Below are 25349 nucleotides of genomic sequence, written 5' to 3'. Positions count from 1 at the left end.
CTAAAAATCAACCTTAACCAAAACCCTGCACCTGGAGGAAGTGATGCCACATTTGCCCTTTGAAAAAAAAGAAGGTACAAATATAATATACTGTAGTCCGATAATCCGGTAGTTAATACATTTCGTATGTTTCATTATATGAATATCATAAACCGTTGTAGTACTTCAGACGTTTTTTTCGCCTCCTATTATTATCGTACAGTCCCGTATTCATATTTTTATGATCTTTTTGTTGTTTTATTCAGTCCACTTCTTTTTCTTCTCGGTGATATTTGGTCTTCAAGACTTTTATCATCCAACTTAATTGCCTCCAGTTTTCCTTATTTAATAATATTGTTTTCCAGTCTTCTCCTGGTCTCACTTTTTCCACATCTTCTCTTACCCTGTCTTCCCATCGTAATCTCGAGCGTCCCAGCGGTCTTTTTCCTCGTGGAGTATTTTCTAGCAATGTTCTCAACAGAGATCCTTCCATACGCCATGCGTGTCCTGCCCATATGAGTGGTTCACGGTGATGTCTTGCACAATTTTACACTTTTTTGCACTTTTAGTCCTCTATTTTTCCGAATTCTCCATTCTCTAGTATTCACGTCTTTACATATATTTTTCTGAGTACTTTTTTTTTCGTAAACATCTAGTTAATTTTCGTCCGTCTTCCGCAGCGTCCGTGTTTACTCAGCCCACTGCTTGTTAGAAACGCCTCGCATTTTTCACATGCACACAAAATATGATGAGCGATCGAATACCATAATACATTTAGTTGTAAATATATATATATATGACGTACGTAGTAAGCAGTGTCGAATATAATGTGCGTACAATCGTATATATATTTTAATACTATTATGTGCTACTCTCTTGTATATTACCTTAGCGGCGTGTTTATGATTTTTTTTTTTTTGATTTTTTTTATTCTTCTCCTCTGAAAATGTCCTAGTCGCCGACCGGTGACCAATCGACGTGGATATTTATACATATAAATATACTATTATTATTATTGTTTAATACACGGAACGTCAAACGCGGATTCGCCCATTACACAGGAAATGGCAACCGCATACGTATAATACGTGTATATACACTCCACGCAGCGGTCGTCGTATCCATCGCCGCGCGCAATTATCGATTTTCCATATACGAAACAGATACGAGCGGGTTTTTTTTTCTCCTCTCTCCATAAGCGACCGTGCAGGTGTATGTATTTCTGTTCTATTGAAAACGTCCTAGGGAGGTGTGGGTAGAAAATTGTAGCGGAATAGATATCATTCGCGCGCAATTCGATTTGGTATTTATCGTAATATGATGATGGCCCCCGTGGGTAACAAATGTGCACGCCATAATACTACATATACATATAGATACACACGTTTTGTACGTAGAAATATTTGTCCAATAGGTGTGTGTGTGTGTGTGTGTGTGTGTCATCGCAATAATCGTTTTTGTTCTCTCTCTCCCGTGTTATACATCAACACGAATTCAAGTACGCGCGATACATAATAATAAGACGACGGAAAACACAATGGGATAAACACGCGGATCCTAGAATCGTACAATATCATTATTATGCGTTCGTTTTTGCGATATTTCACGATAATTTTCACGTAAATTTCTTATCTGCGTGACACATAATGGAATATATAATATAAAGTAATATAAATGATTGTAATAAACCATATAGTTACTGTACCTATAAAGACGTGTGTGACTACCGTATTATATTATATTGTACTGCAGCTGTAAATATTATTATACTATTCGTCAACGCTATTTCCACAATAATAATGTACCTTTAATAATACACTTGAATAATGATAATAATAATAGTAATAATGTGTTGAGATTCAGCTACACCGTTCTTGGAGGTATATATATATATATCTAGCGAATACATATTTACTATTACCGTCATTATATTCGTTATTTTTGATTCGTTAAAAATGCGTCCGAGGACCACATTATACGATCTCAAATGGTCCACTTTGTCGAAAGGGTTGACGAATTATGGAACGGAAAATACAATACGGATTCTGAAATTACGGTGATTTCTTAACACGTACGAGTGTACGGAAAATTAAAGGTTTTTTTTTTTTATTTCTTCACATTTTATCACTCGATTTTCGTCGTGTACACCAGCACGTAAAATTATATGCGAAATACGTAATAACCATTGTCGGTGTTGAATGACCTGTATTCGTAATTCATGTACAGAGGGACTAATTCAACCAACTAAGACGACCATGCGTCGAGTATCATATTATACATTATAGTCATGCGCGTGTACATTTTTCGCTCGTACCTACGCGTGAAAACTATCGTGTTACAATTGTGTTTACATATAATTTATAACGATATTTCGTTTTAGAGTACCCGATTATAGATTTAAAGTGAATCAATAATCAATAACCGTTAACACGTTTGCATAACGGTACGAATAAAAAACCCGATTTTTTATTTATACACATTTAAACGAGTCAATGTATTCATACATACAATAATTATGACTGTATTACGTTATGCTATACTACGGTTTTACGATTGAAATACGTCATTAGCTATTTTAGATATCAAACTAAACAGTTCCTTTTATACTCGTATTTTCATTATAAATAATACAGTTTTGGTATACTACAGAGCAGAGGTCTCCAACCTAAGGAACGAGGACCGGTTCCGACCCGTCAGCTTTTCAAATTGGCCCCCCAAGTTTACTCATATTTTGTCAATATTATTCCGAATCTGAAAAAAATGTGCACGTGAAATAATTTCAATTTTTAGCTCCACTTAATAATGTGAACAGACATCTTCAAATGAGCAACTATCATGTATCTCGATAAAACTAATTTTGAATTATAAAAACAAAAAAAATTAAAAATAAAAATATATATACATATATTTTTCAAAATCTAAATAAATCTATTCTTCGATTTTATTACCTTTCTGTCCCTTTAAAAAAAATTGGTCCTCGATGACAAAGTGTATCTTAAATTTGGCCCACCTTAAAAAAAGGTTGAATACTTCTGCTATAGAGAAATAAAGTTTGATAAAACGATTTTCTAACATATAAAAAAATGAGTTATATTTGGATTTTTTAAATTCTTCACATTTTAAAGTTTAAATGTTCCAAAATATAATTTTTAATTAATACATAAAAGTTTATGATAGAATAATTTATTCAATACCTAATTTATTTTGTGTAACTATTGGAAATATGATTTTGAAATATAAAATGAAAGTAAAGTTATTTGTAAACACTACTAAAATTAATATTCATTATTTGGATATAAATATACATAATGGAATGTTTCATTATTTTATATTTTTTTTTTTTTTTTGTATTTGTGATCAATAACAAAAATTTGATCCTTAAAAGTTTCGAGTAAATATTTTTACCTATGTGTGTTTAATATACCTACATGCGATTTTATTGTTACACGAAACGCTAGAGTTACAATAATTTAATATAAAATATTAACTGAATTTCCATTTATTGCGAGATATAGGATTTAGAATTTTCAGATTAATTTTTCATTGATTTTAAAGTAGTCTAAATAATAATGAAAATTGATACACTAAACGAATAACTATACGAGTAATACAATTTTATTCCATTATATGATTTCAATTACTACCTTTATTCTACATTTTAATAATTATAACAAAGTAAAATATATTGAAATTACTACGTACTATATTCAATGAAAGAAATATAATAATTAATAAAATATCAATTATTTTATATCATCTCTTTTTTTTTCGGTCATTTATGTTGCATTAAGCCTTCATTACTTCATAAATTTAAACAATACAATACTCTTAATTTTTTTTTTTATCGTTAGTACTATAGTTTTATTTAAATCTTCTACTCATAATTATTACTTGAAATATTTTATTCAAAGCAATTAGTTCCGCTATCTGAATTTCTTTATAGTTTATGTTTATTTCAGAACTTGTCTTATCCCTTGGATTTTGCTTCATCCTCAACTATCAATGGTTACATTTTTTAATGGCCACGTCCAAACATTTAACCGCTAATTTGAAACAGTCGTTGAAGAAAAATTAAACGGAAACAATAAAAACCACAATAAATCAAACCCAGGAAATGAGTACAAGTGTATCGTCGAATACATGTCAGCTCGGGGCTAAACATCGCTCCGCGGGGTTTTCATCCGCACGAAATCCAAGTAGGAAGTCAATGATTTCACACTCAGCGGGAAGTTTTTGTCAAGACACCCTGTGTTATAATCATATTGATGAACTTCACGCAGCCTTATGATATTATATTTTGAATAATCGAGTTTTATGAGCATATACCCTTAATTGGAATAAACCGAATTCAATTGTAAGAGGAACGATGGTAATAACTCTAATGCGTGTACCGAGGTCAATAGAATAAAATATAACTATATTATTTTGAGAATGCAGTAATAGCAACTATATAATATTCCTTATTGTACAACAGTTATTTATTGTATATGCATTTGAAAATATTGCTATTTATAGTGCTATTGACATACAGTTGTACTGCGGGATGGATGTATGTCGTACGCTTTTCAAATTAATAAAGCTGTGTAAATCAACAAATATGTTACAAATGCATGTGACAAATATAAATTGCTGGTTAATGCTATAAGATCCGTCAAATTGTATAAGTAATTTACAATTTAAAACCTATAGATAAATAATTTCACTCTAGATATATAAAATATGTATGAACAATATGCAGATTCTTTGAGCTTAAAACCTCAAGATTTTGAATCTAAGTAGTTAAGTTCAAGTCCTTTGATTTAAATTGTTGGCGTATTAAACTATTCAGATTACAAGCATTCGACTCGAGATATTTAAGTGTATTACCATTTCGAGCTAATGTTAATGTTATAATAACTCTACATTTAAAGTTATACAGGTAGTATCAGTACATTGAATAATACAATATGAAATAGGAATGAAACACAACTTTTATTTTTTTATTATATTATTATTATTTTAAACTTAAATATTTAAAAATTTATATCGCAATTTAATTATAAATGTCCAAAGAACTTTTAGAACCTATCCACACAATAAAATATTCCAACAATTGGTTTACTTGATATTTATTCTTTTGTACTCGTATATTACCTTATCGTATTACGTGTGTTGGTATTAATTTACAATAGCATTATTTAAGCATTTTAAATGTTTATAGTCATAATTAAGTATATTACGAATAATCAATTAACAAATTGACAATATTTACTTAAAAGATTGATTTTTAAAAATTTTAATAACATTAAAACATTAGATAATATTTTTTGAATAACTTATTGTGAAACGTTATTCAGCTATCAATATTCAGTCTTTTTGTTATTTTAAAAATTTCAATTCAATAACATTTAAAGTTACTAACCTGGAAAAATCAATAGCCTAAATATTTTAGTTGCCAACTCGCGATGAAAACTGTGACCTCAGATAGTCACAAAATTTCATTCGTGCATATCATTTAATTTTAATAGAATTTCCACCTGAATATTTTAGTAAAATAAAAGCACTACCTACTTACATATTGTGAGCATGTTTCTCGAGGGTTACATAAAACATGTATACTACCGTAAGATAATAAATAATAAATGTGAATATTGCATGATACAAAACATTGTGTATCATATCACACATTGCATGTAGCACGAATGCGGGTTGTTTGAACGAAATAAGTTTTAATTTGTGCACGGAATATACCATACATATAATCAACGTATTCATAAATGTACATTTTAAAAACGTGGAAACGGGGTTGGAAATTGGGACCAACCGACGATGGTTAAAAAAATAAATAAATAAAACCGTACCCACCGACGATTGGGCCATAAATTAATTATTCCAATCGTACCTTTTTAACTGCACCAAAAATTATAGCGTTTCGAACACAATTAAATTTATTCACCGGCTGTAAAAACATAAAAATATAATATTTTATCAAATGTTTATTTTTTATTATAAAAATATTTAAATGTGGATAGATAAAATTAATGACTGTAGATCATCATAACCGAAAAAATGAACTGAGTCACTTTGATACATATTAATATAATTTTATATAATATTGTATATAACATTTTAATATAGGTACTACTTAAGTAGATACAAGCATATAGGTAATATATATATTTGTGTTACCGTTTCAATTATTATCAATATCAATGATATTATCCAATAAGTAGAAAGTATCTTCATTTCGAATGCTAACATATACGTGTCTTACTATAATATAGTATCCAGGGTTTCAAATTAAATTGGAGGAAGATAATATTTATTAAATAATCTTCAAGCATATTTATTATTAAAAACGTAAATCATTGTATTATAAGTAATCAAAACAATATATTAAATATACAAGTGTGATGTCATGTGTGTTAAATTTATTTTATAAATGTTAAAAAATAAAAATAAAACCGGTTCCATTATGTCATTTGTTAAAAACGTTTATTATTAAAATTTGAAATTTGTAATAATATACATGCGTGTAATTTTATAAGAACCATGAAAATCAGAAAAATCGGACATTAAGTCCAATCAAACAAATACCCAACAGGTAATCTGTGAAAAGAATTGCTTTATGTAGCTTTCACACTAATCACTGGTCAGTAATCAGTATTATGTACATTTTGTATACTCTATAATTTCAATTCGACGTAATTTCGAGTTTTTGTTCATTGAATCAGATATAATTTATCAGTTATAAACATAATAAACGAGATTTATCTATTGACGTTAGTTTTAGTAAACATTAAAATATATCCCTTTCATTATCTGCACGAAATTACAAAACAAGTACCTGTATTTGATTATTCTGACGATAAACTGTAGATAAAAAAGATGTATGGGACACATCAAATATATTACAATATATGGGCATATTTCGACTTAAAATAATATTTCAGAATATTTTAACATATTTCCGCTATATCCGGATTATAGACATTTTTTTTTTTTTTTTTTGAGTTTTGAACTTGGTTTTAATTTATAGTCATCGATAATTTCTGATAAATTTCTATAGTAAACTGTTTGTAATAAATAAATATATTTATATACTGATATATTAAAATACTCACATAGTCACGACATACCAATATTAAAAACAATAGATTAGACAAGATATGACGCCGCACCGATTATTATATACAAAGTACCTACTGATGCAATGATTATGTCTTAATGTTTCAGTTAACCGTTTACCACCGCTGCAGTCTACGTGTAGACGTGTACCTAGTGAAATCTGTGTTTTTAATAAACAGTTATTAATATTTATATGATTCTATTCATACCTATTAGTTATTATTAATAAAAAATATTATATTTATAATATGCAAAAAAAAAAAAAATAAGCAACTTACAAATTTCTACTAAAAATCAAGTCAACGATATTTTTACAACGGACGAAATTTTTTTTTTTTTTTGCCTGGTATGTAACATACCAATACCAATACCTTGTGCCGAATCATAATTAACAAAACACGTAGAAACAGCTTTACATAAAAACTCTTTAAAATGTTCGGAAATTTTTGAAAAAACAAGTATTTTTTGTTGAAAGTAAACCCAAAGTTGATTCTTTGAATGAAGAATTTTGCAGAAGTTCAGTTGTAGCCAGTATTAATATTTGGAATAAATTACAAGTACCATTATTTCGAGATTTTTTGGAAAAGTACTCTGGCCGACACATCTCCGATGAGAGTACCTTATGTAGGAATTATTTGGAACCATGTTGCATTCAGAAGATATCGGATACCTAATAGAAAATTGTTTGGAGAATATTCTGATTCTCGGTTGACGAAACCACCGATATTAATGGGTGTTATTTTGCTAATTTTATAGTTGGTATTTCATCAGCTGAAAATGTTGAGCAATCATATCTTTTAGCATGTAAGAAATTAAAAAAAAAAAAAGGGAACATTTTACTGTGGCACGTTTTATAAATGATAGTGTAGAACATTCACATCACGGTGTCAATATTAATGTAGGTAATATTTGTTATTATTAACTAAAAAACAAATTGCTGTTCGTTAGTCTCACTAAAACTCGAGAACGGCCAGACCGATTTGAATGAATTTTTCGTACGCATTTAGGTGACGCCCTGGATGGTTTAGAAGTTAAAAAGTGATAGGCCCAACCCCGGGAGGTGCTTAAACAGACATATATGCCTATATATACATACACAATATGCCTTTGACCATGCAATTCAGATTGTTGAACAATCTCCGAGATCATCGAACGGCATTCAGGAGACGATACCCAATGTCGGAATAGCAAAAGCACCACCTTGAACGACCGAGTTTCGGGTGAGATTTTTTCTTACGATACAACTAGGCTACTGTATTAAACACTATACATAGGCACTCGTATTGTTTGGAATCGAAAAATGGGTTTTCGCATACATTCCGAACGGTTTCGTCGCGTAAATAATTTTTCACGTGAACTATTTCTTTCTGTATAGCCACCGCGTGACCTGTGCCCGCGGAATGTTGACGGGCGCTGAGATACCGTACTCAACTAAATTTATAGTGATGCCCGTGGTCAAAGGGATCGGGCCTAACAGGACGGGTGATACGGAAATAGTGGTCCAGGCAGAACGACGAAGAGAAGCGCTGTTACCGGGAGAAGGTGAAGAAGATAAATGATTACAAGGACTTGGCTGGTGGCATGGCGCTCGCGGCGTGTCTGTGCTCCGCCGTAATATTGCACCACGTCGAACGGGACTCGATCGCGGGCCAGCTGATCTTGTGCCCGTACAATGACCGCGCGATAGCCGACATTCACAATATGGATTGGAAATACATGATGACCGTTACTGGGCGGGATCTGAAGTTCTGCAACGAGAGGAGGTGCAATCGCGAGCGACTCATCGTCTTCATCAAGTCGCACTCGATTGTACCTCCTCTTGTTGCAGAACTTCAGATCCCAATAGCGTATATTATGTATTTTATTAATAATGTTTAATATTTTGTATTTTTTTAAACACAATAAACTTATTAATTTTATTGTTTCAACATGTGCTATATATACATGACTGTGTCTCACAAAAACGTGTATTATTGTTTATATTGTTTTAAATAATAATAATTATGTGTTGTGAATTTGGAAAAAATAAGCATTTTCTGCAGGTGTTTGATGGGATAAGGAAGTAAAATTGAGTTAGGTATATGAGTAAAATATTTAAATTACAAATAAATCTGTTTAACTTCTATTTCATATTGTGATACCACAAAAAAAAAAAAAATATTATACAATTGACTATCGAGAAATCGTAGTAGCGAGGTTATTGATGTTTTAAAGTTGAACGGAACGTTATGGGGCCCATACACGGTCAGTTATGAATATCAGTTTTTATGATTGTCACTCTTATGAATGACATACATGGTCAGTCATAGTTAGAAATATATGATCAATCATGAATGACAATTGTTTAATAAATTCTTCACTTTTAGGTTAAAGATAAAAACAAATACCATCAACTAAATCTATCGTAGCCTGTGCCATATAGTAATTGTACATCCAAATTTTCCTGAAAAACGGAAGAAGCTTGCATTGCAATTATTGTTGCTCTGGCTACAGATAATGCAGATGTATATCAATATACAGTAACAAGAGCGCACCTAAAGGGTGGGTTTGGGTCCGGACCCCCCTACATTGAAATTTCTACATACTCGACGGTTTAATAGTAAATTGTATAACAATAGTATATAGTATTTTTAATTTCCCCATCATTCAATATACAAATTTTATAGATTATATAACATACCTATAATGTATAAACCATACTATAGTATATTAACAGTAATTTGTTGGTATTGAGTTAAACTATAATTATAGTTAGAGAACAGATAAAATAAAAAATATTGGACCCCTCCCATAAAAAATTCCTGGGTACGCTTCTACCGTAAATAATTTACCGTAAAAAAAACAGCAAAGGTTGAAAAGCGGAAGCAATACAACATAACAACAACTAGGATATCCGCAAAACATCGGAGATCTTATTAAGTATTATCCAATATGCCCTCCCGATACTTGTACCCAAATAAAAGAATTTTACGACAATAATACTTAGAACGTATACGATGAGTCCGATAGGTTTGTCCGTATAGCATTGCATAATTGGTGTTTACGTATACGGGAATGGTCGGTATTCGATTTTAATACTTATTACATCACTGAAGGGGTACAGCCTTATTTCAACGCGTACGCGAGAGGTGTCTCACGAGTATATTATAACGTCAAATTATCGTTAGACATTGCTAATAAATTGTTAATATATCAATTTCAGAATGATTCGGTCAAAGTAAAAATTTTTCTAACAATTCTGTATAATGTCTTAAATAAAATCATTCAAAAACTTAATAGTATATGTATATATAGTCCACCGTCAACGGGAAAGAATTTTTTTTTTTGATGCTGTAGCGTCGTATTTTTTAAATTACTGTATGTTCGGCACCGCGAATAAAAACAATAATTTTTCTTTCACTGACGGTGTCGGAATACGACTAGTATTTAATATTTATTCTAAAATAAAATAAAACTCTTGTTGTTTTATATATTTAGGATACCAATAAATTGATGTGCCTACCTTTATAAATATTAATCTAAAATAGAGATTCATTATAGTCAGTGGCATATATTTTTATGTTTTATTCGGGGAGGGGGGAAGGAGTTTAACATTTTTCTAAAAAAATAAGTGATTTTATATATTATAAAATACATTTAAGGTATGAATTAATAACTATATTATTCTACTATAATTATAAATACAAATTAAGAGTTATTTATAATAAAAAAGATAAACATATTTTTTTTGCCAGTCATCAATAATTTCTTCAGTTGTTATTAAGTAATTTTTATTCATTGATAACATCGCTAAACCGTAACCTTTTTTTTTTCTGAGGTGATCCCAAATTTCCCCCCAAAAATTTCTTACATTTTAAATTAACTATAGAATTGTATGATCCTAAAGTGAAGTTGAACCATAAAACCTAGTTAATGAAAAATTAGTTACGATTCTATTACTTTCGTGGCAAAACTGAACTATAAAATTACAAGCATACTTATACCTAATATCAAATATTTTTTATTCATTTTAAGAGAATACAATTATTCAAGATAAATAAATTTAGCACAATATGTAAGAAATCTATTAATAACACGCGTTTGCACAATGCACTTTATTAAGCAAATAACAGCAAATTAACAGCTTATATATGAAATATTTATCAATTTACCCTATTATTACCCTTTTTATTTCTATAATATTTCTATACAATAATAATTATTACGTATATAAGTATCAAAACCATTTGAACTCATCGCATAATATAATATACAATTTTTTAATAATAATAATATATACATATGTATAGTAATCATCTATGTAATTATGTAGAATATACTAACTCAGATGTGTGTAAAATACGTTGCCCATAGATGGGAATCTATTAAGTAAACAAACAATAAGTTTAGTACTATGTATAAAATTAAACATTTAAAATCAGTTCGTCGTTCATTACGAAAAACTATTCATAAAATATTTTCAACATTTTATTTTTCAACTGAGTAAATTATAAATAAAATAATGACACAAGAATTATAAACATACATCATTGTGGTTGAAAAAAAACAATTTCGTTTTCACTACTTCACTAGTAAGGATAACGTAATATAATTATAATGATCGAAATGAGAAAATTATTCCATTGAGTTATAAGTGTGAATAAAATAAATGTAATTTGTACAACATTAATTCTACACAGATAAAAAAATGTACATACACTCTACGTGTAAGAAAGAAAATGTCGAATCGCTGTTGAAATGAAATCATTTTTTTTTTTTTTTTTATATCAGCGGATCTGTGGATTATCGTCAAAATGATAAAATAAATTTTAACATATAATAAAAAAAACTTATCAGTATTATCACGGCATACATGCTAACAACGTCTGGTGGTCGATTAATAATGTCAATCGTTGTAGGGGACGATACCAACGTTTCACGAAAATGTCATCGGTTACACAAAACGTATTAAACACTTTCCGTAAAAATAATAGGAAAAAAAATATATACATATATATATATATAACAAGTCACGTAATATTTTTCTATCAAAACGTACATTTATTTTTTAAATACGCATAAAATCGATTTGACATTGTCGCCCGATCACCTCACGTCACAGCGCACGTAATAATCGACTTATTGAAAACATTAAACACGATACGTACGTACTTGAAATCCATACGTGCGTGAATCACAAAAGCGCAAATATCACATACGTATTTATTAGACTATTTAAGCGTGTATAAGGCATAGAAACCGAACGTAAATCACCATACGAGACGGCGGCGATACATCGTTTTTTAACGGTGATCGGTAGACGCGTGAAGTCAACACAGGCCGCGCCTCCGGACACGATAGGAATACTATAATAATAACCTAACCATCGGTCGGACACGAACGGGTATCAACCGCGAAAAACGAAATGCATGTACACGGGCGCTCGTGTCCGTCGATTATATAAATTTAAATATTCGGCTCACTCGTACACACACACACACACACGTGAGTGTATATATGCGCGTACAATACGCAGACGGGATTAAAGCCCCATTATATTATTATTATCGTCATCTCGAGTTTAAAGAAAAAAAAGTGTAAATAACAAAATAAACTACAACAAATTTCCACGTTTTTGTTTTTGATAAATGTTTTACGTAGGTATTAACATGGACTTGTCGCGTCCTCTTGTCGCCGCCGCCGAAGCAACCACGTACCTATATATATATATATATGTACGGTGTACGGTTCACGATACAACACGTACGCGTAAGAACCGGCGCGGGCAGACGTGTTGATGGGTCAATTTAAAAATCGTATAATTTAATTGAGTCGGTTTCGATGTACTCTTTTAAAACTATTCAAATCACGCGGCCGATATTATAATGCGGCGGCGGTTGCTGCGAGTTCGTATCCGCGACGGACCGACGACGGCGTCGAAACAAACATTAACTGGATTGTACGTTACACGGTAATAAATTAAATGGTAAACACTCTCTGTACGATAATGTGGTGTGTGCGGACACAAAGGGGCTGTTGTACCATTATCCGACAAGACCAGTTGTCGCCTACAAATTTCATTGACACCGTCGTCGTCGCAACAACAACAGGTATGCGTTGTACTCCTTCGACCGCGTCGGACGGTGCGCGGGGAGGTGGTGATGGGGGGGGTCACCCCACCGATGGAGTGTAACGTATAAACGCACGGACACCACCGCCGATCGCGGATCGACCTTGCCCGCGGAGTGTTTTTTTTTTTTTTTTTACAATACGTGTACGTACAATAACGTCAATACACCATTATAACATGATATATTAAATCAAACGTGTGTGTGTGTGTGAGTCGCGGACAAGCAGAAGGAACGGAGAACGACCGAGTGGGAAAGAGAGAAAGAAACATTGATAAACAATGATAAAATTGAACCAGACATTCGCGTATCCATTTAATACGCAGCGTTAGAAACAATTATTCGATTGGAGAAGATATTACGCCGGTAAGTCCGGAATATTGTAATACGTTTATGCGGAATGAAGCGCGTAGCCAAGGCGCGTACGGTAAATCAGTATCTTATCGAATGTCGTACCGCCGTTCGTCGGTAAACCTACGAATAAGATACACTTATCCCATTGTTGTTTAAAAGTAAGGCATTACTTAACAATGCAAAGATCTTCGTCGCGAAAATATAACTTTTCGTATTCAAGAAAATTGAGTAGGTAAGTACATTAACTCAATTTTTATTTTCTCCGTTGTTTTTTTTTTTTTTTTAAATAATAATTAATTTCGTTTTTATATTCATAAGTTATAGGATTTTAAAACGTGAGGTTTCTAAATGGTCTTATGATAAACTTATGTTTTTTTTTTCCTATTTAAACTTTGGTAGTTGGTTGTACAAATAAACCACGGAAGAAACATATTTTCATTAAAATCAACAGTATTTTTAAACGAAAAATACGAATTTAAATAGTTCATCGCAATTTGGTGGATAAACTCTAATGCAACAAAAATTTTTTTAGTGTATTGTTTCGTCGAGGAAGACGAGGATTTATATAGATGGATTCGAAAATGTTTATGTTAATCCTTGTTTTGGTACACGAAAGACAGAAAATGATTTTTGCCCCTGAATACAAAATGTCTTAATCCGACACTGTCGCGCATGTTAGTCCTCCTCGCCACCACCGCTACAAACACGTTCATTCGCCGCCAACTCATATATATATATATATATATACAATTGGTCTGCGCGGTCGTATCCATATGTATATTTATTATGTTTATGGTCTGCGTTAACCACGCCAAATCGATCGGCTCGCACAGATATTAGCCGAGTTTCATGAGCATGTTCCACACCAAACGCCTTGAAATCCAACGTCAATATATTATATAAACCGTGGCATGCGCGAGTGCGTGTGTACGTGTTCGGAGTGTGTACTGTATACGAGGGAGATAAAACGAAATAGGTATATAATGTACACGGTGTCCGATTGAATCGCCACGGAACGCACATCCCGACTACGGTATAATGCATTTAAAAGTTTTAAATGGATTTCGAGAGCGACTTCCAGACCGTTTTCAAACATCAAGTATTGTTGCACTGCACAAACGTGTACATATTATGCTGCATGTGTGAAAAAAATAAATCAGCGTATAGGGACGTTGGAAAATTGGCACGCCTGGAAGCGTAATGAATTCCACGGATCACCGCGCGTGATATGGACATTGAGAGGAAAAATAACTTTTCTTTTTCTTCGATCAAAGGATTAAGAACAATCATGTTCCGATAACAGAGAAACCATGGTATGCGCAAAAGCAATCAGATCGTGTAGATAATATGTAACTCGTACGAGAACGATTCGATGCAATTAATAATTGTGAATTCAGAGCACACTCTCTGTTGTTAAGGTTCAATAGATACTCACGACTTTGTCGAGAGTTTTCGTGACTAAAATGTTACATCCATCTTACGGATCTTGGCATTTTGAAGGGGTTAATCGATTTCGATATCTGTTTTCTCACGTGTATTGAACTTGTCGTTATGTCTCAATAGATTATAACAGATGATTTTTGATATATATAAATATACCGTATGTAACTGTAGGTATAAATAACATATAATGTTTCAAGATAACATGTTCTGAAAACGTTGTGTTTCTTCTTACATTAACGGTCAAGTGTTCGAAGTACAATTCAATGTTTCATGCAGCCGTAATATCTTTAGTCATCTAACGAGAAAAAACTGCACTGTCAGACAGTGGCGCCTATGGATACGCTGAATAAACACACTTTAGCGATGGGCAGTAAAAAAATCCAGATTTTTAAGTATCATGAATCAATCCTGATGTACTTACGTTCCAACACGCAAATAATACTTCCGAGTACCATAATTATATTATATAACGTAAACGACGATAAAGTTACAAGACCGGTTGTACGAAAGTACTGCAAGATTTTAATTGTAATTAAAATTTACAATTTAATATATTTATTTATTTATTTTTTTTTTTAATAGATATCAACTCTTCTATTTTGGATTTTGTGTAACTTATGTGTAAACTAAGTTTTTGATAACTACCTATTCGTTAACGTCTATTTGGTTTAGATGAAATAGACACCAATATTATCCAAATACAGTTAGATGTTATTCTTAAAAAACGCTCGACGGCGATAATTTAATGTATTCCACGATTATTTAATATCTGTATTTTATTATGAATTTTAAAATTATGTATACAGTTCTTATAATATAGTGCGTATATGAATCTTTTATTTTTCACTATAAAACTCTTATAATTACTCATTTTTTAATACATGTGTTTTTTTTAAATATTTACTAAAACTTTCTCAATAAAATTAAATGCCATGCTTTATTATGGAGCAATAATTTATAATGGATCGCATCGAGTAGTAATAGTCACTTTAACCGAATGGAGTTTCGAGAAAAACCAGTTTAGATTCATCTTCTTTATAGAATAACATATCATTGCTATCAATGTTTATTTTTTATTAAATCTACATTAAACATCACGTAATTTCTGGCTCTGTTATAAAAACTCATAAAATTTATTTATTTTTCCTACTGAATTTATAAGTAAACAAACGTTTAAGAATACCGTCAACAGTTTGAATTCTTTATGCAAATTATAACTATGAATTCAGTATCACTCTAACTTTATTGTTGTTAATTTATACTATATTACTATTTTTATACTTGTTATGCTATAAGCTTTCGGCAGTTTATAAATTAATAAATTATTATATTGATTTATAGTCGTTTAATAATAATTCGTATAGTTTTTACAATTAGATTTTAAAGTAAATTTCAATAATATTAATTATTTATATGTTTAAATAAATAGTCTTAGGTATCTTTAAATTTAAATATTTCATATCTAAACTTCACATAGTGCAAATGATTATTATTTATAACTGATGAAAATTAACTAATAAATAATAAATGATAATTATTTTTGCATTTATAATAATTTGTAAAAAATTGTATATTTATTATTGGTAGAAACATATTTTTTATCATAATTTATGACTATATTTAATTAAATTAATTTACTTTATTATATTTAATACATACCTAATTTAGTATTTATTTTTATGCGCCATTTTTACCTTAAATGTAATATTAAAAGTTCTAAAATATCTTGAAAATACTTTTTAGTATATGTGCATATTAATTTATTTATATGTTTGCGTTTGCAAACCAACAACAATTTATATTGGCACAAATACAGTTTTGAAATTTTAAATTTTTGAATAATCCAAATTAATTTAGTTTCTCAAAATCTATATATATATATATATATATTTAGATATTATAGTCACCAAACTTTGCATTTTAATAATATCAAAACTATGTATACAATATTTATATTTAATCAGTTGAACTTTTAAGACTATTTATAAGACCTTAAATATTTTTGTATGTATGATTCGATATGGTAGTTTTTAAAGGCATTTGCATTTGAATTTCATAATTTTATACAAAATCGAATAATTAAATATGACTCCATTGAACTAGATAATAATAATATGTTATTTACCAATTGGTCCATTGGATGAAAATGGTGCGCAAGCGGCAAGAGGCAGGGTCAATTTCATATTGTTGCCGGTACCGCCGATAACGATTGCTGGATCAGGAGGCGATGTTTTCATATCTCGACAAAGACTGGACACGGAGAAATCTGTGCACTTAGTTACTGATGTGGAGTTGGCCATTTTGAAGAATATTTTTTGTTATTAGTTCACTGCTCGAGAACGTTTTGGAAGTACACAGAATTTCGTTGCACTGAAGACTATCTTGGTATTATATCAGTCAGATGATAAATATTTTCTCTGAAATTAAATAATTACAAACGATTTACCTTAAGAAAGTATTTTATCATTAGTCAATTCAATAACCAAACGCTGTATGTATATGTAAGTTAAGAAATCATTTAATTTTAACCAAAATTCAATGATAAAACGTGATAGTATTTAAATCCCTCCTGGTTTCCTCAGTGTCCGTCCGCGATTTTATTTGCAGTTTTCATGGTATAGCCCGAGTGCGTCGGAGGTTTTATTAACTACTTTAACTGAAAAACTCAATTGCATTAGTTTTCGTTACAATGAACTCCAAGACATCAATTTTTTTTTTTTTTTTTGTAACGGAAATTTCGTTAAGATGATGTTGAGAAATGTTTTGTTGAACACTTTATGTTTATAATGCCTCAACATGAAAAACTTCATGATTTTATGAATTATTCGACAGAAAATTATATTGTTTCTGAAGTAAAATTTCAAATTTCTATGTGGGCAGAAATGACAAGTAGTTCTGAAAGGACAACAAACGCCTGTGAGAGTTTCCATTCCAAGTTTAATTCGTTTATTTTGTCAACATCCAGATATTTATACATTTTTAGAAATATTAAAAAAAAATTCAAATTTACACTAAAATTGCAATCAAAGCAGCCACAAAAAAAAACTACGAAGAAAAAAGGAACAATTAATAACAAAATTGCATTCATCGAAGAAAATATTAATACATTTTAGAACAACCAAATTTCAAGGATAGATTTTTTAAAATCTATGGCTTTTAAATATCAACCACAACATAAAAAATAACAATGTAATTTATATGACTATAAAAAAAATACTAAGACACTCACCATTATTTGGTGTATGTTAAATAAACGAGATAGTATAATTTTAACATAAATATTGAATAAATAAAAAAAATATTTTTGAGGTGTAAGCCAGTTCAACTCTTCGTGGTAACCATGGTAATTTTAAATTAACTGGGACGCATTCGGGCGGTCAAAAAAAAAATTAATTATTTTTGGGACGCACTCGGGCGATACCTTTGTGTATACATGCTTACAGCATTAAAAAAATTACTTTTTGGGACGCACTCGGATATCCCCAAACTAGGAACGTGCAATTAATATGATCAATTATATTTCCAAATATTATTTTCTGCAGTGCTTGAGGTTAGTTATAATCAAATATTGAATCAAACATTTTTGTTGAAATAATTTCTTATAACAGATAAACTTTTTTTAGACTTTTTAATATTTGTAATATTGTTAGTAGGTAAATACACCTTATTAAATATATAAAAACGATAAGTAATTTATGATCTTATATTATTTAAAAACATTATTTTATAACTATATATATATATATATATATGTTTATTTATAGTTTTTGATCATTTATTATCATTTTTAATATTATTATTATTTTCATCAACCCTTAAATCAGAATCATTTTTTGAATATCTTCAGATAATATAAAATCAAAGATTATATCCAAATCCAGTGTTTATTTCCACTTTTTATTTAATTTTATCTAATTTCTTTTAAAATTGTATTAAATAAAATAAAATGTAAACCATTTATAGGAAATTAAAATCATACAATTTTTAAAATTGGAGTAAGAAAGGATTTTAAGTTAAAAAGGTGTAAAAATTCTATTACTTATACGAGATTTACATAGTTTTAAAAAATAAAACAACTATAATAAATGTAATTGAACCAATCAATAAGTTAAGAATCTTTTTAGTGGATTTGGTTTGAAGATTTACTATGGAAATTTTTTATTTTTAGTGATGTTCACTAATTTGGGAATTATTGGTTCTAGTATGTTATTGTGCCTGATCGAATATTTTTTTAAGTTAATATAATTTTTAAATACTCAAACACGATTAATTTTTTTTTAGAAAATCTAATTTGTAATCTTTTAAATCCTTATTAAAAGTTAAAGCTTAGAAAAAAAAGCCATTTTATAAAAATCAAAAGTAAAATATGTACTTATATATAAAATACGTTTTTAAGATTAGGTTATATTTTAATTAAATTAATGAAAACTTGAAAAAGCTTAATTCTTGTATTTCTTTTACAAAACGAGTATCATTATTTATTTGCTCAATTCAATATTTGATTTAACTTTATTTTTACTACAAGAAAATACAGTATAAATTACAAAACTTCTGTCTATACTATTTTTATTTCAATAAAATATATTTATATAAGTAAGGATAAAGGCTTCCATGTGGATTTATTCAGTGTTCACCATATTTTTTCTAAAATAAAAATACATTATTTGAATAAGTTAATTGATGTATAAGAAGATAGATACTATAGTTTTAAATCCTAGTGAGACACTCATTTGTTTGTTTTCTATCTATTTAAAAGACACATGTTGACTAATTTATAAAAAAATATAAATATATATATATATATAGATAAATTTTATATTTAGCCAAAATCCAAAAATGTGAATGATGTCTGGTACAAATAGTATAGTGTAAAACATATATTCGTAATGAATACCATTTTTCTAGAAAGTTAACAAAAACATTGTAATAGTTTTTGAACAATTTAATTTATTTTAAAGTACCTACTCATGTATTAATATATTGTGGTATCTCACACTGCACTGTTATATTTCTAGTACGTTTCAGAACAACATTTTCGCAATGAATAAGTATGGAATATCACATTCAATACGTCCCGATAAAACGAATTTATTCTACATTTCATATAATTATAAATAAAATTATATGTACCAATTATTTAAATGAAATTGGTGACAACTTCAAAAGCGATAATATCACTCACTCGAATATTTGGCAAATGTTTATAGTATCTATAACACTGTATTATCCTTAAGTTTGATTATAATGTGTATAAATAAATACCTTTTTGCTATAGTATGTACCAATAACCAATGTAGGAATTTACTTAATATTATACCACAGCATCTTTATTCTTATGCTTTTGTAAACGAACTAATCTCGTTATAATTTACGAGGGAAGTAAATTGAATATTTAACTTGAATATTTACCCGTCTGGCAAATAATATTAGATATATAAAGGTATGTATTTATTTTATTCAATAAATTATGTAAAAACTAAAATGTAAGTAAATGTTTTAGCACCCCAAAAGAAAATCAATCTATCCGTCCATGTAGTATTATAGTATAAATAATAAGTACAACATCTCAAATTTAAATTATAATATATTAATATATGTATGAAATATAATATTATGTAGCTACAATCATAATTGATTGTATACAACAAACCATGTGAATAAAGTTACCATCTTACACGTCAAACATTAGTTATACGCACTATATTTTAGCAATAAAGCATCTATGCCAATAATAATAAGTATTAAGCATGCAAAATATACTCATTCAATTGTTAAAATTATACTATTTGTCCTAAATATTATTTTGTATTTATAACTGAGAAGTTTTCAAAGACAATGTGAATCTATTTATCTACATTTAATATACGCGCATGCCTGATTTGATTGCATTCTACATCAACTGCAAAATATAAAACTCAATATCGTTTTATTTAATTAAATAAAATGATGAAAATTAAAGACAAAACCGTTTACGTCTACAATTACAATGTTAAAGATAAAAATCTGACAATGAAAGATATAAATGATTTAGTGTCAGTCCTACACAATGATAAGATGTTTTTATATTTCCATTGTATTTCTGTTATTAACGAATAAACGGTGCACTGAAAGAAAGCCCACTTAAATTGAATGTAAAACTGTACACAACCACATAAATGTATATTGAGGTTTTAGGAAAAGACACGTACAAACGATATGCTCGATTTGTAAAAAAAATAACGTTATTCTCCTTTATATTTTGTCAGGCTGAAAAGAATCGCCGCCGCTTACCGTGGCGATTTTCAGGTAATTTATTGAACGTTTGCGATTAATAGCGATATTAACTCGTGATAATGTAATAACGATTAACAAAAACTTATTTTCACTCTATTCATAAAATTGGTTCCGATTTTCGTTTGAGAAATGAAATAATTGTTTCTATATTATCGATACTTAACCGGAGTACGAGCGAGTAAAAATATATTGTAACAACATGGCGTGTAGTCTAGCACAACATAATTATTAATAATTGACGCAAACTCATAGAAACTGCACGATAGTAAAACACTACCTAAACAAAAAAACATTAAACATGGTTTTACAAAAGTAAACAAGGTACCTATAGTAAAAAAAATTATTGAAAAAAAATTGTGATAATACTCAATACGTTATTCAAGTTGCGGGTTAATATTTTATTTTAGTAACTAATGTCAATTCGTTAAAGTCTTATACTATTTTCGTGTCTGTTGTTTTTACCACATTGAATAAACCAAGAGACTCGGAAAGTTTAATGACTGAAACTTTTAATTAAAAAGGTAATTTAAGAGGTAATAATGATCATATCTAAAACATATGAATGGCATAAATGGTTTTTAAGAGGGTTGTGAAGTAACTAGCGATGAATCCTATGCTGGTCGACCCTTCATTTGAAGAAATGTTGAAATGGTGTCAAAAGCTCTTGAAATTATTCGATGAGATCAACAAATAACGATAAGAAAACGTTTTAGTGTGTATAACGCTTCCTGTCAATTATTGCAAGATATTTTCACAAAAAATTTATACATTTGAGGAGTCTGTGCTAAAGTGGTTTCAAAATCGTCAACTCAACATCAAAAAAGGTCATTGACTTGAAATTTGTTAAAGTTTAGTATAATAAGCGCTGAATGATCCAGAGATTATTAAATATATAATAACTGAAACATAAGTCTATGGTTATGAGATAGAAACCAAACAACAATCGTCACAATGCAAATCCGTAACACCACTGTAACACATAAAAGTTCGTTCAAAATGCGAATACTATGTCGATAAAAAATGCTGATATTAAAGAATTTTTTTAATTAAAAATCTGTTTACACTGTTCAAACGTTTAATCAGAATTTGAACAATGAAGCTATAATTAAATTTAAAGAAAGAATCCGAAAGAAACGTCTAGAACAGTTCCTTGGCCTATCGTGGTTGTTGCATCACGACAACGTGATCATTCCGCCTAATCGATCCCCGATTTTAGCTCAGCATTTCCCAAACTGTGGTCCGCACATATACCGGAGGGGGTCCGCGAACGTAAATTTAAAATATACAAAATATTATTATTTATTATTGTTTTTTAATTTTTACTTGTACTAAGGGGTCCGCGATCATTTTTATTATCTCTAAGGGGTCTGACAGAGAAATATTTTGGGAAACATTGTTCTAGCTGATGAATGAATTCCAGTTCTTCTTAACCCCCACCCCCCATGACCACTCGTAAAATCAGAAATTACATGTACTCACAAATTGGAAACATCGTAGCCTTTCGGCGAACGGAAAAAAACTATTTCATTTCCACGATGCATTTGAATCGATGTTCGGAATGTACCGATATCAAAAGCTCGTGTTCGGACGCAGCAGATTATACGACAAGCGTTTGCGTTGGTAATGGGAAAAAAATGCGAATCGTAGGCGTAGACCGTTATGGGTTATGTGATTTCTTGTTGACACTTACGTGGCTTACGACGACGGCTACTTGGGTTTTCCGCGTGGACCGATCGATCGACGGTCGCAGTGCAGCATGACGCGCGCGAGCACGTTGGCGTCAGGAACTCGACTGCTGTTGGAATCGCGAGAACGGGAGGCGAAAACAATTTTCAAAAAAAGGATAAAAGAAAAGGACCGACGTCGCGATGGTCACCGTACGTGGGCGGTGCGGAGGACACGTGTGTGAGACCCGGCGCGGAGGACACGCGAGGACGAGATCGAACCGTACGGTGGTCGGGCGGTGGCTGGTGCTGCTGTGAACGCCGTTCCCGGGAGACGTGGTAAGAATGTGATTTGTTGCAAGTGGACGTGATGAACTCGGTCGTGGTCGACCGAACGCGTCCGCTCGTCAAACATAGACTACCGGCCGCGGGCACGCGGAGCACCGCGGACGGAGAGCGACGCAGCGGCGTGAAGAAGGGGAGTGCGCGGCGGCGGCGGCGGCTGCGGCAGACGGGCCGGAACGAGTGCGCGTGCGTGTACCGATCGGAACGGGTACGGTCGGCCGGCCGCGGGAGACGGGTACGCGCGAACGGACTCGCCGCCCGGGCGTCTCCCGCCGGTGTCCTCCTCCTTCCGGCCCGGGCTAATCGGCCGCCGACCGCCCATCGGCCACTCCTCCCGGTCCCGAGAGACGTTGTCGGCGGCGGCGCGCGCGCACGGACTGCCCACCGACGCGCGCGGCCACTTCGCCGCCACTTCCGCACGACCGACCGCCCCCCGCAGGACGCGCGCGCTCCAAAAACCGCCGGCGCGCCCTTTCGGGAAACCCTCCGCCGCCGACCCGGGCGAGCGCGCGCTTTCGAACCGGCCCAAAGTCGTGTACACAACAACGTCCGTTGCTATACGTGTACCTATACCAATTACCGCGTACACGGTCCAACGTCCAGCGTGTTGCATGCGTACGCACGACGCGCCAAGTATCCACACACGAACGGTATACACCTCAATCGGACGTATCGGGTAGGCGCACGCCAACCGATCGCGTTTTCCGGTTACGTACATACATTTTTTATGGATTTTTAATTAATTTTTTTTTTGCCGAGCATATGTCGGGTTATAAACTTTTTCGTTTTATTTTTCCGTCGTCCCCGTCGAATTTGATAAGATATACACGTGTCCATTATAATAATATACGATACAATCCTATACACTTCCTACATGATAATTCGTACGCTTATCGTACGTATTTTCAGTACACATCAATATTTTATGTAAACCGAACGTTTTAACTCGGTAATCGTAATCATACGCGCGTAGGTATATTATTTACCACCATTTACAACGTACAATTACAGATGCATTAGGTTTGATTGTTAAGTGTATTCAGTTCAATATATCCATTTACCATCTTGGTGGTTGCTATTATGTACACTGAAAATCGAAAATATTTCTAAAACTAATTCAATCATATGTATAATATACATGTACCACCCAACAACCATTTATACGTTCGATTTATAGTTAAAGAAATAAACTAAAGTTTTTATTTTGGTTTGGAATTACATTTTCTATTAACTCATGTAACCAAATTTAAGTATCAATATATAAATAAAAAACATACAACCATAGTGATCTTATTTATACTCAGTTGACTTTATGAATATGGGCACCTTACAAAAATATGATTTTCCTTATAGAATGATTGCATTTCTACTGAGTGTTTGAAATTTGTGTAATTTCTAAACCCAACCTAGTATCTAATAGTTAATAATTATGTACGTTTATAAACTTTGCTACTTCGATGATTTATGAATCTATAACATTTAAATTTAAATAGTGGTATACATATAATGAAAAAGATCCGTACTTTTTTTTAGTATTTTACCACACAATGGTCAAAATTCTAAAATATCAATATACAATTTATGTGGGGGGGAGGGGGTAAGTATTATAATCCAAATAAATTTCATAAAACAAACTTTTCAGAGTGTTTAGGCAGTAGGTAAAAATCCTTAGAATAAGCACTGATTTATATATGATACACAAAAATTTGAAATTTGGTTTATCAATAAACAATTACCTATATAACTTAATAAAATTATCATAAATAAAATGTACTTAGAAATAAAATAATACTTCAAGTCCAGAAACTTATGAATTTATATTGATAATTAAAAAAGTAATTGGAATTCATTCATAAAAAGAGGACAAATCAATATACTATTTAGAAAATTGTTTTGGCCAATAAGATGCGTAGAGGTGAAATAATGAATAATCTTGTACGAAAATTAACGTATTAGCTTACCCTAAATGTATGTCATAATTCATAATATTATGTTTAGTTATTGAATCAGAACTCAAAATCTACCACAATAACCAGCACTCGTGGGCTCTTGGACATTTCGGCGACATCCTAAATTA

At 31.1% G+C, this 25349-nt stretch overlaps 1 protein-coding gene across 1 annotated transcript in view; it reads right to left on the bottom strand.

The window, feature by feature from the left end:
• LOC112689017 (paired box protein Pax-6-like) overlaps nucleotides 1-23328 on the bottom strand; it is a 52471-nt gene extending 29143 nt beyond the window's left edge. The window contains exons 1-2 of the mRNA XM_025562509.1: nucleotides 22954-23328; nucleotides 17116-17407 (exon numbers count right to left, since the gene is read on the bottom strand). Of these exons, the coding sequence (XP_025418294.1) occupies nucleotides 17116-17290 (175 nt within the window). The 5' untranslated portion in view covers nucleotides 17291-17407; nucleotides 22954-23328. The remainder of the gene's footprint in view (nucleotides 1-17115; nucleotides 17408-22953) is intronic.
• Nucleotides 23329-25349: the final 2021 nt, after the last annotated feature.

This window comes from Sipha flava, unplaced genomic scaffold, assembly GCF_003268045.1.
Source record: "Sipha flava isolate LNK unplaced genomic scaffold, YSA_version1 41_pilon_pilon, whole genome shotgun sequence".
NCBI classification, from domain to species: domain Eukaryota; kingdom Metazoa; phylum Arthropoda; class Insecta; order Hemiptera; family Aphididae; genus Sipha; species Sipha flava.
The sequence above is the reverse complement of the archived record's forward strand: the minus strand, read 5'-3'. Positions and strand labels throughout refer to the sequence as shown.